The following is an 18,117-nucleotide window of genomic DNA, read 5'->3' as shown; positions in this document are numbered from 1 at the left end:
CTCTCCTGTGGTCATTAGTCATGACACCTTTACCTTTGCATGTCCCATAGGTCATAATGCTGACACTGGCTATCCTCCTCTGTCTGCCAATCTTGACCGAGGCATTCACCTCCTTCAAGACAAATTGTACCCTCCCCTCGAACTCAGCTCAAGTCAATTATGTCTCTTCACCGGATATCCGCGGCACTCTAAATATTGCCTGGTCGTGTGTTTTTACTATCATCGCCTGTACCTGGACAGTGCAGAATCCCAATGCTCCTTGGCAGCGTGAGCATTACAGCACAGGACGTAGGGGCTGGTGGAAATGGACTATGACGAAGTATGCGGGCTTGGTCGGGTGGTTCTTTACTACTATCGTTGCACCGGAATGGCTTCTCATGAAATACCTCGGTGACTATTTGGAAGCAAGAAAATATGTGAGGGACTGTCAGAAGTATGCCGAGGAGGATAAAGTCCAATGGACAGCGAGTCACTACCACTTTGCCCGGATGGGTGCGTTTGTGATGAGGACGCATATCGAGAATCGAAGGCCGCAATCCTGTGATCGATCAGTCCAGACTGAGGCAACCGCCAGCGAGGGTGATGTTGGTGGGATCAGTCAGAATCCGTCACCATCTCCACCCCAGCATGACGAAGGTGGACTTCCGTCTGTCCAAGACCCGCCACCCTTTCCCGCCCAAACTGGAAAGGAGAAGGTTCGGGGTCAGGCTAACCAGGATATTGACACCGAAAAAGGCCGCGGAACCCATGGCCAGACAACAGAAAAACCAAATCCCTACTTCTTACAACCATATGACATCTTGACCCTCCGTCAGAAAGGAGTCCTAACCCATCTTCCTCGTATCACGCAGCAGGAAATCCAAGATCGATCTAAAGCGGATGGGTTGATGCGAGCCATCACCGTGGCCCAAATTCTCTGGCTGTGCATACAGGTCATTGGCCGTGCTGCGGAGGACCTATCAGTGACCCAGCTGGAGCTCGCGACTGTCGCATTTGCCATATGTGCTGTATTTATGTACGTATTCAGCTGGGATAAGACGAAAGGAGTGCAAATTCCCGTCACCATCTTGCAGGTTCACGACGACGGCGAGGAAGTACATGCGCTGCTGAAAAAAGAGGTAAAGGAAGATGATCCTCTCAGCCACCCAGATCAGCAAGAGCGAGAGAGGAACCTAGGTTGGATTGTACCAAACAGCCTCTCCAGCCACTGGGGTCTCGTTATTGTCGGCATCGTATTTGGGACCGTTCATCTCGCCGCGTGGAACCTCACTTTTCCCACTCAGATTGAACGGGTTCTCTGGAGAGCGGCATCCATCTATTGCAGTGGCTTCCCACCTTGCTTCGTCTTCTTGAACTATCTGAGCATGGCCTTACTCTTTTTCGAAATTAAGGCCATAAACAAAGGTCACTCTCGCACTGTAAAGACCCTTTTCTTGCTTGTTCTTCTGACAAACTTGGTGCATTGCTTATCTACACTTGCATATGTTGTGGCAAGGCTGTATCTCCTAGTGGAGATGTTCAGAACTCTGGCTTACCAGCCCTCTGACGCATACATGGGAACCTGGGCCGTGAACATACCATATATCAGCTAGGGCTTGCTATGAATTAAGCTGATATAGGGAGCGGTATGGGCCATTCTGCTTCTCTCCCCTTCTCAATGTTCTTGGTACTCAGATGAAGCGTACTATACTACTATATAGCTATGAGCCTGCCAGCCGGAACATAGTGACAATATGCATATGTGCCCTATAGCGTATAGCCAGAAACCTTGGAACATTTGGAAAACACATATAAACCTTGGAACCAGTCAGCTACACATTGAGCATCTACTTTCTATATCCAGTCTCGCAAAATACCACAACCATCCTCACTCACATCAAAGGACGTCATATATTACGATTTCTGCCTCTCCGCATGCCTCATATCAAGTGAAGATCTCACATCTCACAGCTTCGACTCGAAAAGGTCAGTCCAAGATTATGTACTACTAGTAGCGGGATTTGCCCGGGATATGAAGCTTAAATCACCACTCCGATACGGCTTCAGTGTAACTCAGGAGCAGTCAGCTGTCAACCGGCAGTACTTGTGATAGCTTATATGAAGAACACATCAGGATCTAGAAGGCATCACCGATAAGGAGAGCATTGGTGGCGAAAGCGGCTCTGACTCTGACATAAAAAAAAAAGCAGGAGTGAAACCATCTCCTGCTTTAAATCCAAGGTCGGGAAGAATGATTGAGGCACCCCAATTCCAAGAGGAACATACATTCTGGTCGCAGTGGATGGTACCGGAATAATACTCGCTCCTCGGCTTAAACCAAGCATCTAGTAGATCATGTCGATGCCTAGGTGGCAAGGGTGATCTGGGCCGTATCTGGGGCACATACCTTGACATATTACCTGCTTTATTTGCACGGACTCTTATTCATGCATCTTTGACCGGCAGAAATAAAAATTATTCACTATTGTAGCCTTGTATGCTTTCATTCTCATGCTCATTTAACAATACTTTAATCGCACTCTGTATAAATTAGGGGTCTGACCAACGTACTACATCGAACGTGCTCTGCTATGGAGCACTTGCCATGCACCCAAGTATAAAAAGAGATGCATGGCTGATTGGAACGTGTGATTTGTATCTAGGCTGCCTGATGGCCCAGGACTAGGAGTCTTAAGAACGGGATAATTCCTGGATCATGCACGAGCGCAGAGATACCACTCCCAGGCCTCGGGGACATCATTATAAGCATTACACACTGAAAAGCTCACTGAAGCTGTAATCGAATCCATTAAAGCGCAACCACTAAGCACTCACATTTACTTGAATAGGAGGGTGCTTCATGTGGAAGGTGTTTTTGAAAGACTTTGAACAGAACAGATCATTGAACATTCAGATGAAATTGCGAACCAAGGCTGCCCACCGTTCCCGGGCTTCTGAATTCAAGGCACTTTCCACTGAATGTTCTTGCATTAAATCCCTTAGCGCTTGTTCCCAATTCGCGAGATCGACGTCTTGAGCAACAAATCTTTCGGCGATCTCATCAGAATTCTGTGCACGAATGGCAATGTTGGTTCTGAGCTTCTGGTCCTGCACACTTATGACTCGTTCCGTGATTGTCTTCATAGATGCCTCGAGCTGTCGAGCCCGCTCATTCAGTTCTCCTTGTAAATCGATGAGGGTCAGCATCTCAAGCTTGGCATTCTGAAGTTGCTCCTGAGTGAGCGTTTTCCGCTTGATTTTCTTGGGTGTGGTCTGCGTCTGTGTCTCCGCATCAAGAGAGCAGGCTCTCTGGCGCCAGTGGCAATTACCACATTTCCCAGTGGTATCGCGGATGCAATGGGCGAAGACCCCCCAGTTGGATTTGCAACAAGCACATGGTACCTCTTGCAAAAAACCAACAACTTGAATGCTCACGGCCTCCACCCGTGCCTTGCTGACATTGATCTCTTGCATGAAGCCGATCGGTGTCCAATTCCCGGCGTAGTGAGATCTCAAGATCGGTTCGTATCGAGAAGGTCTTTGAGCCAACTGCTCAAGTAGCGGAGTCTTGAATCGTTCCCCTTGGACGGCGACTGAGAACTGGTAGCGTTTGATCACTGTTGCCCAAGGTCCGGCCGGGGTCAAGACCGTATCGTGAGCCAGCGGAGGGAGAGTCTCTGACGTGCCAATCTCAGCAGAAGCCTCCCAACGGCGGTTACTATTTAAATCAGTACTCAAGCTCATTCATGATATAGTGAGTGCTATTACAGCTGGGGCACACCGGTGCCAGATCGATTTGAGTTCCTGCTCACGTCAGTATCTGATGTTGAGTATGTAAGAGAAAAGTTTGACTTACGCCATGTCTGACTGATTGAGAGGTAGTGCGACCAAATCGATGGTTCTGAGATGATCGGGGGGAGATAAGAGTGGGGAAATGGTTGAAGAGATATTGTCGAGAGAACGGAAGAAAGACAGGCTTGTTGGAGAACGGTGGTTGCGAGGAAAGGGAAAACGTCGTGGGGGGGGGGGGGGGAAGAAGAACGAGTCTAGAGGAAAGGGAAAAAATTCACTTGTTTCTCACTTATAGAAGCGACACGTGTACGTGGCTATCAAGACATAGAGCAATTGGTTTCATTCACTTCACGTCGATTTCAAGGATCGATTCTATTGCCAAAGATAATTGACAACCCATTTCGGCCTTTACTCCAACCGCCAAGGATATATGTGGCTGGAAGTGCTGCAATCACCCCATTTACCCGCCCCAGTAGGCCTGCCAGCTCCTCCTTGCAAGCAATGGCTTCATCAAGTGTCGCATTGGGACGAGAAATCATCTCCGCGGTGATGGATTGATTAGGTTCATCACTCTTCAGGTGGCTTCAGCGCTTGAAAAATCATCGACGCGGCAGTCGATACGGTGTTGCTCGCTAGATGCAGCCAGGGAAAAGGCCGTCGCCACTTTGGCAATCGGTATACATTACGCGAAAAGGCCCTCCTTTAGCTTGATCTTCTAAGGCTTCGATGTTCTTCGTCTTTCGGCCGATCAGGGTGAAGAATTAGAGGCCGTTCATTAAAAAGGGAGCTTGCTAGAAGAACACCACCGCTAGCCACATTAGGGATAGCGTAGTATATGTATTCCAGAAAGTCAAATTATTGAGTACACATCCAAGTACCAATTTGCTCACGTTGCTCTGTAGACTACGCTGGAATGTGAAGATGATCAAAGAGTGATACCCACGAAGCTCACTTAATACATGACTCTAATGTAGCTTAATCTCGTATGTTGAGGTGGAATAAGCGAAGGTGATGCGATGTCCTTCGATGTTTATGATAGCATTTTTTCTGAATTACAATTACGGCGCCATATCAGATATGGAAATGATGTGGGGTTCAACTAGTGAGCTCCTTTGCAAGTTAGGCTTAAGCCTATTTGGGGGTTTGACTGCCGGCTCCCATCGAAAAGCCACCAAGACCATGCGAGTCAGAAGTGTCTCGTGCTGGAATCGTAGCTTTCTTACTCGATATTCACTCTTTGTCACGAATTAGCTCCACCAAGAAAATGGCAGGGGCGTCCAACCCTCCAACTACTGGGGCTTCGCTTTGCCGCCGGGCTCTATACTTGAGATCCAAAATTCATTATGTATCTGCTGATCTTATATGGGCTTTTAAAATCATTTTCGTTGAAAGCCATCTTAATGCGTTTAATCGCCGCAAAGCCAAGATATGTACACCATGAATGAGGGGGGCAAGTGAGTAAATTGCAGTTCTCGACGGTTCCGGCAAGGATAGAAGAGTCAAAATCGCAGATTGCGATCGAGGTTCGGGATGTGACCGTCAGATATATAAAGTATTGAGTACTGGCTAGACGATAGTGATCAAGAAAGATAGTTGATGGCCCGATCGGTGATGGCCTCCCAAGTAACGATTCCCATCCCGTTGTGACTTTTTCCCGCCTAATCACCAAATTTCCATCCATAACATTCCGTGAACGAAAAGATAGAGTAAAAATCAAAAACAAAAAACATACAACAGTCAGGATTCGCATGTGGTCACCCACCATACTACTAACTAACCGGCGTGTGGCTTAAGTACGGCTGAGCGGACGGGAAGCCCTGTTCTCCACACCCTATGGTCGTATGTGATCATGTCATTGAGATATATTATGTAGAGCAAAAAAACATGACAGAACATGTCTGATGTAGTGTGTATGTGCGGCCATGGTTCAGGCGTGGGTGGCTGTTGTGCGATCTGATATCCGACCAAGGTGTTAAATTAAGCCTTCTTCTTAACCAGAACACCCTGAATCCTAGGCAACAAACTGAAAGGTTCATCAGGCTCTTCGATCTCATGTGGATTTTCCCACTCTCCACTGTCCAGAATATCTCCCAAGACATTCCGAGTCAAATTGCATCCGACAAATTTGCTCCAGGTAGGATTCCAACAAACTAAGGTTTCTTCATGTTAGCCAGTCTGCACATCTGGCCGGCTTCTCGGACTAAAAGCGAAGGCCTAGAGATCGCTCAGAAAGGGGAATGGTTGGTGGAGACAGACATACCTTGCGCTACATTCGTTAAACGGTTTCTACTCGATCCGTGCTCCCAGAATATGAACTTGCCCCCAGGTTTGAGCAGTTTCCACACTTCCTTCATCACGTTCTTTGGATCCTTTACTGCACACAGCACCTGGATGCACAAAACGGAATCCAAACTCCCCTCCATGATTCCTTCTTCTCTCAGAACATCGCTATCCTCAACGCCACAAGCCATAAAACTATACTTCTCTCGTAGATTATGCTTCTCTAACTTGGCATTTATGGCGTCTTCAAAGTGGGGGTTAGGTTCGACACCATAGATATGTTTGATAATAGAGGTATCAAAACGATGAATCTGATTGCCTGGCCCAGGGCCCAATTCAAGAACAATGCCGCTAGCGGCTCGTACGAGCAAGGGAACAATGGTTGTGTCTTCGTAGGCGATGAAATTGCCAGCTGCGGGTGATGGTCAGTCTATTATCCACACAAGATAACTCAAGGAATATCAAGCGAGTAATGTAGCTTACAGGTTAGATTGAGCAACTTTGCCGAAGCGGCATCCCGAATCTGTCGCGGGCGGCCAAGTGCTGCGAGGCCGTCTCGACGAATCGCTTGTTTCAAAGCTTCCCAGTGTACTGTGAGGGAGGTATGATTAGTAAATTTGTGAGATTTTGGGGCGGGGATTACCAAGACACACGGCAAATAGATAACCATATCAGACCCCATGGACGGAAAAAGGAATCAAAGCGGCCAGGCTTGGGGGGCATGGTTGCTGGCGTAGGACTATTACAAACGACGTGGAACGGTTGCAGAAAAAGGACCGAAAAGTGAAGGGAGCAGGTCGTTAAATGGAACGGGAACGAAATATGTCTTGAGGAGAAATGATAAGCTGAACTTTGGTGGGCAAGTGCGAGTCAACGGAGTGTTATAGTAAAAACGCTCGAGCCTCCTCTCTAATCGCCGCGCTCCATTGCGTATACTTTCGGCCGACCCCCGCACCATACGTTACATGAGCCCTAAGCCCTATCTGACAGAAATCACGTTGCCAAACTACTTCAACTAAGAGCTGAATCAGTACTAGATATGAAACCGACGCCTACAGATTCGATGATCTTCGATGATCTGCTAAAAGCGGTTTATGGCGCCATCTCGCCTATTATAGGCTAAGCTTAATGAATTACCCCAACGCCAAACGCCCCTGACTGGTATTGAGTACTCTGTTACGAAGAATAATATGTGTGCAAGATAGATGAGGATCTAATATTCTAATTAGGAGGCTTGTTCAGATAAAGAAATGTCACCTGACTAGACTGACTAGGGGGCTTACATGGCGGTATCTTCCGCTATGACACCAAATTCACCCTTTGGAAAGGAAACGCCAATCTTGAATCTAAAAATGTCAAGAGACCAATCATTGTTAACGTTCATTTACGAAACTAGTAGGCGATTCGCAAACTTTGGTGCCTATGAATCTGCCTGAATGGAAATCCTCATCACGCCAATAGAACGCCTAAACATAAAATGCTTCGAGTCATGATCTCCCCATTATAATGGTTCCCTAGTCCTTTTGGTCGCCGCTTTGCAAGAAATCATATAGGCAAGTATACACTTATTATTCACTTCTCTTCTAGACTTCTATCTCTCGCTTTCCCTCCGCGTAGGACTTTTTTTTATATTTTTTGGTTTCATATTCTTCAGACAGAAGTAGCGCTAAAATTGTCTGTATCGAGGAGCTCCATGTGTGAGAATATACGTGTGTAGGTACACCTGGGCATGAGCAGGTTTATAAATAGGTAAAACCAGAATTTGACTCGGCATGGGAAACCTACTCATCCTCTGTTTCAAAATTTTAAGGCTCCATATCCTGCTATATTGATAAGTCCTGGATAAGGAGCAAAAAACCTAGGAGAAAAGTGAAAGAAGACTTGGCAGGAAAGTAACAAGATTTTTGGGGATATTTGCACTATAATTCATCTGATATCTCAGTCCAACAGGGCCTTTTATAATTTAGTAGTTTAGCTGGTATCTAAGGCTTAAGTAACCATTTATCAAAGTTCAAGTAACCAGACTCCGTAGATATCCCAGCACCTGTCTCTCTAGGTCTTCCTTTTCCTCCGAACCAATCCCCAACACAATGTTCCGTCTTTCCTTCCTTTCTGTCTCCTCTAGTCGGGCAGCACCACATGCTGACACCCTCTTAATGTTCCATGACGTGACACACCATGTCCTGCAATATACACATATACACATCCAGAGAATTCTTATTCTGTATCTTAGTACACTCAAAGTCCAAAGAGTATATAAACAGCCCAGGGCCATTTAATCGGTCTACCATGAAGTTTCAACCGCTTAAAATATGCCACCAAAGAAGAATTTCCAGGACGATCTCGTTGCAAGCCTGGCTTTGACTATCGAAGGAAATGCAGAATTTGATTGTTAGGAATGGTAGCTTTTGCTCCATTATGGCCCTTTACTCTTTGACTTCGGAACCAATCTCGGACTAAAAGTTGATTGATTAGAGAAAAAACGAATATTATGGGGCAGGTTGAAATACCCCATAGATGGCAAAGATACACGGTGTTAAAATAACCGCAATCCTAACCTGAATTACTGTACAAAACACAAAAGAAAGTGAGTTACTTGGTATAGCCCCTGTCCTAGCGCCAACTTACCACTCCCATGTCTTAACATTGTCTCCTGTGGATTTCGATAACTGCCACAAAACCAGTCCATTATAACGTGGGTAGTAGACATAAGGCTGGTAGTAGGACCCTGTCCCTCTGATCATCTTCCCGATGCTAAGCTCGCCCATTCATGTCCCTTAAGAAAATCACTTTAGTAAGTCGAATGGTCTGTTCTTCGAAATCTTGCTCAATATTCCACCACCTTTCCCGATCTTGATCAACCGACGTAGCTGCCAAAGCATTCCCAAGGCACTTAGCACGACGATATTCTCAAGTTCTGGGCCCACAACAGATGATATGAGAAGAACGCCCTCGTTTTGTGATAGTGGAAGAGAGATTCCTTTCCCGATATCGTGGTAGATAGCAAGAATATCATCGTCCGAGGGGGTGACAGGTTTTGCTGACTCATCGACCGGTCGCGCCCGCGAGATACGAGCAAGAGTATACCGTAACCGTCCATGTGAGAGTGGGTGCATTTGCCATTCAAAAGATATACTTATATCTTCGGGACTTTGGAACGCAAAATAAGGATGCACATAAAGCGTTCTCTGGAATCTTGTTGGCGATATTGGGTATGATATAGACACTGTGGTCTCTTTTCCCGCTGTAGCTGCATTTCCGTCGTGGTTGCTCATGATAATTATAGCAGCACTATCTTCAGTAGACTCAAGAGTATTAATGTGACGTAATTAGCCGGCTGTATCAACCTGGAGTGATAGGAAGTGATGAACATACATGAATGCCTCTGTTGGTGGCTGGGTAGCTGAACTTGACTGCGAGGCCACGGATATCGATTTCAAGATTGCCACATCACTGCCGCCCACCGTGTTCCTAAAGCTCACTTTGTACATACATGTACCATCATACGCGGCCATAAGCCCAGTGCCGTTTTCTTGCGGTTTTGGCATCGTGGCCAAAGACACAATATATGACGCTGACCCTATCTTTTGGCGCCCAACAGTTTCTGTATATTGAGAGCTGATATCGAAGATGGAAATATTCGATGTGGTCTCATCGTGTCGGGGAATGTAAAACGTTCGCGTAAGATGTGTAGGCGTTGTAGAACCAAATGTAGCTCGACTGCTGCGTTCCTCCTGGGCCCGCGCAGATACAGTCTCCCAGCCAGTGCAGCCCGTTAGGCCGGGTGGCGCAATTGCTCCTGCACCACACATCGCTATAGTTTAAGGAAATACGGAGACTCAATAGCTCAGTACTAAATATGAAAGGTAGGTTTAGCAACGGGGGCTGTGCTTTATATATGCGTTATTTCTCTACATAGGAGTGCCCACTTTTGGACCAGTTGGACGGACCATGATTAGAATTCTCTTTTGTTGCTTGGATTTCTCATTTTCTTCTGCGATGAAAGAGGCCGGGTATCCGGCCGAGTGACCTTGTCTGAGACAATTTTGTGGCAAAATTAGATTTCATGTATAGACGTGGTATAGTGGCGCCCTATGAATTACCGTCTCGTCCCATATTATCAGACCAAGCTATGGCAATATGGAAAAGTAACCTCTATCGGCGGATAGGGTAGAGGAAAGGGTCATGCGGAACTAATCTCAGACTAGAAGGTTGATTGATTAAAGAAAAATCGAATATTATGGGGCAGGTTGAAATACCCCACAGAGGGCTAGAATACACGGCGTTATGGCAACCGCAGCTTCAAGGCAACGAAATTACTATATCACTAAGAGGCAAACAAAGTGGGTCACTAAGTTTACCCTGCTCTGTCTTCTGATAGAGCCTAGTAAAGTCATGATGCTATTGGAGCATTATGCTCCTAGATATCTCTCCTTAGAAGCACAGGGTCGTGAAGCAGAGTGTTGATGTCCCCTTTGGGACTAGTGCCTTCTATCCCACCACTTAGGCTTCACCTCTCGTAGATCTTCTTCTTCTCCTCGTCGCTACCCAATATTACAACACGTACCATATTGTATTGCTTCCACTTTCTCTCGCATAGGTTATGAGCCCGGAGCTTACGAGCACTCCCACCGAGTAACTTGTTGCTTCTATTCTGACCTCGCTGTCGCTGAAGCTTGCTGCACGAGTCTTGTTTACACGCTCTGCAGCTGCTTCCCCATAGCACCCCACCCGTAACTACGTTGCACCTAGTTACCCCTCTAAGTCGAATTTCACGTGCATCTATGTGTCGGGTCAACCTGATATTTCCTCTTTCTGTGCACGTTATTCGTCTTTTCCGTTGGATTCTACCGATAAATCTATAACTCGTCGATCCCTCTAGTTAACGTAGTATAAGCGCTTGCTGCCTTCGATATCGATAGTTTTCACACGTGTGGATCAAGTAGATCTATACCTAGTTGAGCTCGCCTACTCTTCCTCCCCTCGCGTAAGCTCGGTAACCCCGGCTTATATACACGCTTAATAAGCGCGCCGCGTTGGTCCCCTTATAAGAAGGACTTTAATGGTTTATATAAGGATCCTGAGTCGTTAGACGACGAGCTCGTAGATTGACTAGGTTGACTCTCCGCTAAGCTGACCCTATAAGCGTAGTAGCTATATAAATAGCTGCCTAGTGCGTCCCTATACCACGTAGCTAACGATATAGCTAAACAATATTACCTCGCTAAGGGCGTTAACCTATTAGCATACAAGCCTACTCTAATATAGACTCCATCCCTATAGTTAGCATCCCCTCCGCCATCCCCGTCTCCGCCACCGTCTCTATATATATAGACCGCTCTTCTAGTTAAGATATCTTCTTTCGCATCTAATAAGCGTAACTCACGCTTAGACTCGTCTCTCTTTAATACTTGGTGTAAGATTAAGCTTTTAAAGGAAGCGGACTAGGATTAGTGGTATATAGGCCTTAAAAATGGGCTTAACGCCGTTAATAAGCGTCTCCTATACGTGCTAGATGGCCGCTTATGCCCTCTAAGCAAAAACATGACTAATAAATAACTCTATATAGTAGTCTACCTAGCGTACGGTACCCTATATAATAAGGTCACGCTAGAAGAGATTACATAATATAAGGTAGAGATTTTAGAGCATATCCTCGATTACTATATACTCTTGCGTATTAGTTCTACCTATCTTATAAAGTCGCTCTTAAACTCCGCTAAATAGTATGTCCGTGGCGTTAAGGGTTTCCGTAAGGTCTTCGACTCTCTATAAAAGTAGTACGCTATAAGTGATTTCTGTGTAAAGTGTTACTTATTTAATAAGTAGTTAAAAGTTAGCTTTAGTAAGGGAGAGTCTGGTATAACGTTTCTAAGTAAATTCTAAGCGGCTTAGAGTCTTTATAAGTCGTCCTCTAAGCGCGTGTCACTAGAGATCGTTTTTTAACTATTCTTAGTGGTAGTTTTAGCTAATCCTAACGGTACTTACTTTATCGAGTCGCTAATATATATAGAGATTGATTTAACCACTATAGATGACGTATACTCGCGTCTCCGAGCCTTCTATAGCTCTAATCTCTTTAAACTTAACTATACCGCCGCTACTACTATATCCACTACTTCTACCACGTCCGATATAGCTTCACGCGGTTATGGAACTCTACGAGGCGCTAGAGGTAGTCACTAAGTACGTAGAGATAAAGGCCGTGGTTGTGGAGGGTTAGATCATATAACTTCTAACGCTAAAAAGGATAATATTCTAGAGGTAGACTGTTAAGTGGTCTAGTGCCCCTACTATAGTAAATTTAGTGATTACTACTCTTTATAGTATAAGCTACTAAAAGACGTTAAGAAAGTAACTGCTATAAAGCAGCGAGCTGCTACTACTACTATTGTTATAACCTCCACCGCCGAGGAGACCCCTACTACGCTAGTAACCTCTAATTTAACTACTAGATATTAGTAGACGAACGCTATAGTCATACCTTAAGAGTAGTTAGCTGCTACTAACGTAGCTGAAAATCCGCTTAGGTGGATACTAGACTCGGGCACCATAGTATATATGACGCTATACCGATCTTTGTATATTAATTACACGCACTAGCGTATGCCTATATAGATAGCTATGGGTGACGTGTTCTAGGCGGAAGGATACGGAGATATTATGCTAGATCTAGCTACTAAAGATAGGTCTGTTATGGGTTCTATCATCTTATATAAGGTATACTATGCCCCCGCTCTTATAGCGTCTCTAATCTCTATCTCTAGCTTGCTGAGTTAGGGAATTACTATGTAATTTAATATCCCACACGCTATTCTAGCGCTTAAGGGTTCGCTAGAACCTATAGGATATGTATAACTTAATAGCGCCTATTTCTGGTTAAATGTTGGTTCCTTGAATGCTATCTTATTATATATGACCATAGAGGACCCCCTATCTCTCTCCCTGTCTATAGGCGTATATCATAGCACTATAAAACTAATAGATAGAGCGATACCTATCCCTCTCGAGCTCGCTCACTATAGAATAGTGCACGTAGGTGAACGTTAAGTTAAAAACATAGTTAAATACGCTAATGGCATCACTCTAAAGCCTAGAACTACTATACTAGACCACTATGTGCCCTATATTAAAGGTAAGGGATATACGCTTCTATTTGGGAAGAATAAGCGTGTTAAATCTATCCCTAGCGAGCTGCTATATATAGACGTCTAGGGCCCTATATCTATTAGAAGTATATGTTATTAACGCTACTTCCTGACTATTATAGATGACGCTTCTCGCTTTACCTAGCTATATCTACTAACGTTATGAGATAAGGTTCTTAAGTGCTATAAGTAAGTTAAAGCCTTTCTCTATATATAGCTTAATATAATAGTGCGTCGCGTGTGTAGAGATAACGCTCTAGAACACACGCTACTAGTAAAATATCTAGCTAAGCGGGGTATTATATAGGATCCCATACCTCTATATACCCTATAGCTTAATGGCATAATAGAGATTAAGAACTAGTGGCTCGTGGAGCCGCTTATAGCGGTTATGATAGAGCACTAGTTACCTAAGCATCTTTAGGGTAAGGTTATTTAGGGTATAAACTACACCTATAACCGTCTCTAGTATAGTAAGATCGAGCGTATACTATATAAAGCTTTATTTAGCCGAAAACCTAATATTTCCACGCTTCAAGCGCTTGGCTACTAGTATTAGTATCTGCTTAATAAGTCTCTCCACCCCACTAAGCTATACTCTTATATACACGAAGCACGTCTGCTTAGTTATAACAAGCGTGGAAATTACTCGCTATATAACGTGGAGACTAGATCTCTCGTCCGCTCACGATATATGATTTTTAATGAGAATACTCTCTATAATATCCTATAGTTAAGCGATATAATACCTTATACTTCTCACTAAGATAGCTTATAGGACACCATTATTGATATACCTACCCCCGAGCGATACGTACCACTTAAGTTCGTCGAGAACTCACGCCCTATACCTCCTCTATTCCTGCCCCTGAGGGGCCCGGCTATCACGCTAGAACTGGTTCCACTAATCAACCCCTTCTTTACGCTACTAAAATAGCTTATAGACAGTAACCGGGAGTTCTAGGGTAATATAGGGGATACTACTATAGAGGCATAAAGTAGTGGTAAGGCGGTCGCTTATGATAACGCTTAGGATATTAGATCAATAGAGGATATAGTTAACGAGAATATACTACTCAATAAGATCGTGCCACCACATCACTTAGGTAGAGCTCGGAGACCTCTAAATCGTCCGCTTAACTCAGAATTCTAAGCTTACCTAACTACTATATATACATATATGCTATTAGCGCCTCTTAATATAGATCTAGTATATATACTTACTACTATAGAGCATCTTCCTATACTTTTTACCACTATAACCACTATATTAGGACGCGGTTTTGAACCTTCTATCTAGAAAGAAGCTATAAGCTATCTAGAGCAGGAAAAATAGAGGGCTACCGCACATAGAGAGTTTTAGAACCATATCCGCAACGGCATATAGCGTATGGTGCATAAAAAGGTATATATAAAGCTTTTACCTATAAAATAGGTGTTTAAGATCAAGTTAGATAGCACATATAAGGCACGCCTTATGGTTAAAGGTTTTAGGTAGAGAATCACTAAATTTAGAGATATCTATGCCTCTATTACTAAGTCCATAACATTTAAGGTCTTCGTCGCTATTATAGCTCACCGCTAGTGGTATCTCCACCACGTGGATATCATAGCTGCTTTTCTACACGCTAAGCTTAAGGAGGCCCTCTATATAGAGCTTCCTAAGCCCTTTAATATTAATCACCTAGATATATGTGGTCTACTATAGAAGACTCTATATAGCCTTAAGCAATCACCAAGAGAGTGGTTCAACCTTATATAAGACGTTCTACTCGCTAAAGGCTTTATATAGGCCATATTAGACCACTACTTATTCATCAAGAATAACGTCTTTCTACTCATATACATGGACAATATACTAGTATTATCTCTATTAGAAGCTACTATCAAGGCCTTTAAAACCATACTACTACGTCACTTTAATATCATAGACAAAGGTCCAGCCATAGAATTCCTAGGCGTATAGATTCTACGTGGTTCTAATAGGAGAATCCACCTAAGTTAGCGTATATATATTAAAGCTTACCTCCACTACTTTAGATATAATATAATTAAGTTATATACTAAGCCATATAATAATAAGGTTATATTAACCAAGCATAAATTACAAGCTACACTACTTAAGATCAGAGCTTTCCAAGAGCGTATAGGTTACCTTATCTAGCTACTCATTAACACATATATTAATATAGCTTATATAGTAACTAAGCTCGCGAGATACACTTAGAATCCAGGTCCATAGTATAATATAGCGATATAGAAAATATAGAGATATCTCTCTAGGTCTAAGGACCTAGTTATATCCTACTCACCTACCTCGCTACTATCAGAACACGCCGCTTTTCTACATAGTTTTATAGACTCTAACTAGGCAGGTCCATATACTAAGACCCGCCTTTCTACCTTAGGATATCTCTTTAAGCTCGCTAGCGCTACTATCAACTAGCAGTTAAAGAAGTAGACGTCCGTTACTTTATCATCCACAAAGGCGGAATATATAGGTCAAAGTCATACTATATAAGAGCTTATATGGCTTATTTTACTTCTCACAGAGCTCACAGAGCTCTCTAGCATATCTAATCTTCGCTTATTCAGCAAGCCAGTCAATATCTTCGCTAATAATCAAGGTGCTATAGCGCTTACCTCCAATCCAGAGAATCATGCACGCTCTAAGCACGTAGATATCAAGTTCCACTTTCAGCGAGCTCAGGTTAAAGCTAGTAACTACCGCTTCACATACATACCAACGGAGAATATGCCTATAGACGGCCTTACTAAGCCGCTGCTAACTACCTCATTCCGTCGCTTTATCAAGCTAGCAGGTTTAACGAGCTTCATAGCTTAGTCAACTTACTTAGTTAGCTTGATTTAATCTCTATTTCTACACTTCTACACCCATCTAACTATTTCCTAGATTTTTCACTGTTTTTGCAGCGTTCTACAGCGCTACCATGATACCCCTTTAATACCCCTTTTGCCTCATTTTTATGGCTCGTTCTTGCCTATTCTAGTAACTTCATGACGGCCTGGACCGCCCTTTTGTGTACTCGGTTTTTCGCACTTATTTTCCGAGCTTCTTTACATGTACGTAACTTTCGAGGAGAGGTGCCTGTGACTGGTATGTCAGGCATGGAGGGTGTTAATGTCCCCTTTGGGACTAGTGCCTTCCATCCCACCACTTAGGCTTCACCTCTCGTAGATCTTCTTCTTCTCCTCGTCGCTACCCAATATTACAACACGTACCATATTATATTGCTTCCACTTTCTCTCGCATACAGAGTATGACATCGTACATTTAACTGAGCTATGTTTTGCCGAGCTCAGAAAGAATAATATAGAACAATTGAAAATAGGACATTTAGCTGCCAAAGAACGATTACACTATCAACAAATAATAGTCATCAAAGTATATGATTCAGTACATGACTAGAGATGCCGCTGGGCTCACGCGAATTGTTGTATGTGTGTTGGTTTTTGGTTATTGTCAATGTTTTCAAGCAATGCTCTATTTGCAAACACTCGGAAAGGGGCGTATGATACTGGTTCTATGCCAAGGGCAACTCGGAATAGCCATCATCCATGAAAACTCGAAGGGCGTTGAGACCGTCGATGATGGCTTGGTGCTCATTGACATAACCCACCCGAACGAAGCCCTTGAAATCAACTCCGCCTCCAAAGCACTGGCTTCCAGGCACGAACATCACTCCGGTATTCTGCTGCAGACGCTTGCAAAATTCCACCTCATCAACGGGCCTTCCACCTTTGTCAGAAAATTTGATAAAAGCGGTCGTGCCCGCTTGAGGGCGAGTCCATTGGCAGGCCCACTTGAACTCCTTGACAAAGCCGTCCAGAGCGGCGAGATTTCGCCGAGCCAAATCGATATTGCGTGCCAGAAGATTATGCACAGTCGGGCTATCGAGAGCAAACGTGGCAATTTGGTCATCAACCTGACTTACCGAGATCACGGTGTAATCCCTGGTAGACGCACAGGCTTCAATTAATTTAGGGCTCAACGACGTGATCCAACCAAGTCTGATACCAGCCAGACTGAAAGCCTTGGACATAGAACCAGTGACAATGGCCTTCTCGTATCCAAATGAGAGTACAGATGGTGGATCTTGGCTGTCTGCGTCCAAAGAATGAAATAGAGGCCGATATACCTCATCACTGTGGAGGATGATTCCATGTTCTCGTGCGATATCCACAATGCCTTGCAGGTTTGCGCGAGTCAAGACCGCTCCAGTAGGATTTTGGGGATTGCTAATGGCCGTCAGTGTCTATTCAATCTAATGATAATTGGAGTTTCCCTTACTTGATAACGATGTACTTCGTGTTTGGACGAATCAAAGATCTTAACTCATCAAGGTCCAGTCGCCACCCTTCATTTTCTCTGGACCTCCATAGGCTGACCTCGGCTCCAAACGACTTTGGAACTGAGTATAGCTGCTGATATGTTGGATAATGACAGATAACGTGGTCCCCTGGGCCAACACTCGTATAGAGAGCCAAGAAGTTCGCCTGAATTGCCCCGTTCGTGATCAGAACTTGATCTGTGGGTAGTTGAGTCGACGAGTCGCTATAGTACAGCCGCGCAATATTGGTGCGTAGAGCTGTCGATCCCCGGATTGCTCCATAGACCTGCTTCTTCGAATAATCTAAGACCTTATCCTTCTGATCTGAGTTCCCCGAGAGAGCAAGCAGATCGGTCAGGGAGATTGACGCGCAGCATGTCTCTGCCAAATTGAACTTAGCATCGTTTTCATAGTCATCCATCCACTACCACATCTGTTAGCATGGAAGAAAGCGATTTTAGTAGGAAAGCCTTACCCGCTCAACGGCGAATTCGTCGATTTTGACCATGTTGGAGATAAATTGCCAAGGGGTTGCAAAGGCAGAGATCGGTGAAAAGATTTTTCGG

The 18,117-nt window shown here is 44.3% G+C and overlaps 5 protein-coding genes across 5 annotated transcripts; 1 reads left to right on the top strand and 4 right to left on the bottom strand.

Annotated features, from left to right (window-relative positions):
- Nucleotides 1–56: 56 nt before the first annotated feature.
- Nucleotides 57–1,592, top strand: N7503_001774 (uncharacterized protein; the record flags this gene model as incomplete). The annotated part of the gene is made up of 1 exon (XM_057061321.1): nucleotides 57–1,592. The coding sequence occupies one exon, from the start codon at nucleotides 57–59 to the stop codon at nucleotides 1,590–1,592; it is 1,536 nt and encodes a 511-aa protein (XP_056925283.1).
- A 1,297-nt stretch (nucleotides 1,593–2,889) lies between these two features.
- N7503_001773 (DUF3716 domain-containing protein) lies at nucleotides 2,890–3,840 on the bottom strand (the record flags this gene model as incomplete). The annotated part of the gene is made up of 3 exons (XM_057061320.1): nucleotides 2,890–3,697; nucleotides 3,748–3,783; nucleotides 3,836–3,840. The coding sequence occupies 3 exons, from the start codon at nucleotides 3,838–3,840 to the stop codon at nucleotides 2,890–2,892; spliced, it is 849 nt and encodes a 282-aa protein (XP_056925282.1).
- Nucleotides 3,841–5,748: 1,908 nt separating this feature from the next.
- N7503_001772 (class I SAM-dependent methyltransferase) lies at nucleotides 5,749–6,774 on the bottom strand (the record flags this gene model as incomplete). Its single annotated transcript, XM_057061319.1, has 4 exons — nucleotides 5,749–5,921; nucleotides 6,032–6,463; nucleotides 6,535–6,642; nucleotides 6,705–6,774. 4 exons carry the CDS (start codon nucleotides 6,772–6,774, stop codon nucleotides 5,749–5,751), a joined length of 783 nt encoding a protein of 260 aa, XP_056925281.1.
- Nucleotides 6,775–8,837: 2,063 nt separating this feature from the next.
- N7503_001771 (uncharacterized protein) lies at nucleotides 8,838–9,863 on the bottom strand (the record flags this gene model as incomplete). The annotated part of the gene is made up of 2 exons (XM_057061318.1): nucleotides 8,838–9,342; nucleotides 9,427–9,863. 2 exons carry the CDS (start codon nucleotides 9,861–9,863, stop codon nucleotides 8,838–8,840), a joined length of 942 nt encoding a protein of 313 aa, XP_056925280.1.
- Nucleotides 9,864–16,744: 6,881 nt separating this feature from the next.
- N7503_001770 (putative aminotransferase) lies at nucleotides 16,745–18,059 on the bottom strand (the record flags this gene model as incomplete). The annotated part of the gene is made up of 3 exons (XM_057061317.1): nucleotides 16,745–17,459; nucleotides 17,512–17,975; nucleotides 18,027–18,059. The coding sequence occupies 3 exons, from the start codon at nucleotides 18,057–18,059 to the stop codon at nucleotides 16,745–16,747; spliced, it is 1,212 nt and encodes a 403-aa protein (XP_056925279.1).
- Between the last annotated feature and the right edge of the window lie 58 nt (nucleotides 18,060–18,117).

The sequence above is a fragment of the Penicillium pulvis genome, assembly GCF_028828015.1.
Source record: "Penicillium pulvis strain IBT 33274 chromosome Unknown contig_12_segment0_segment0, whole genome shotgun sequence".
NCBI classification, from domain to species: Eukaryota; Fungi; Ascomycota; class Eurotiomycetes; order Eurotiales; family Aspergillaceae; genus Penicillium; species Penicillium pulvis.
Note: the sequence above shows the minus strand (reverse complement) of the source record. Positions and strands in the feature narration are given on the sequence as shown.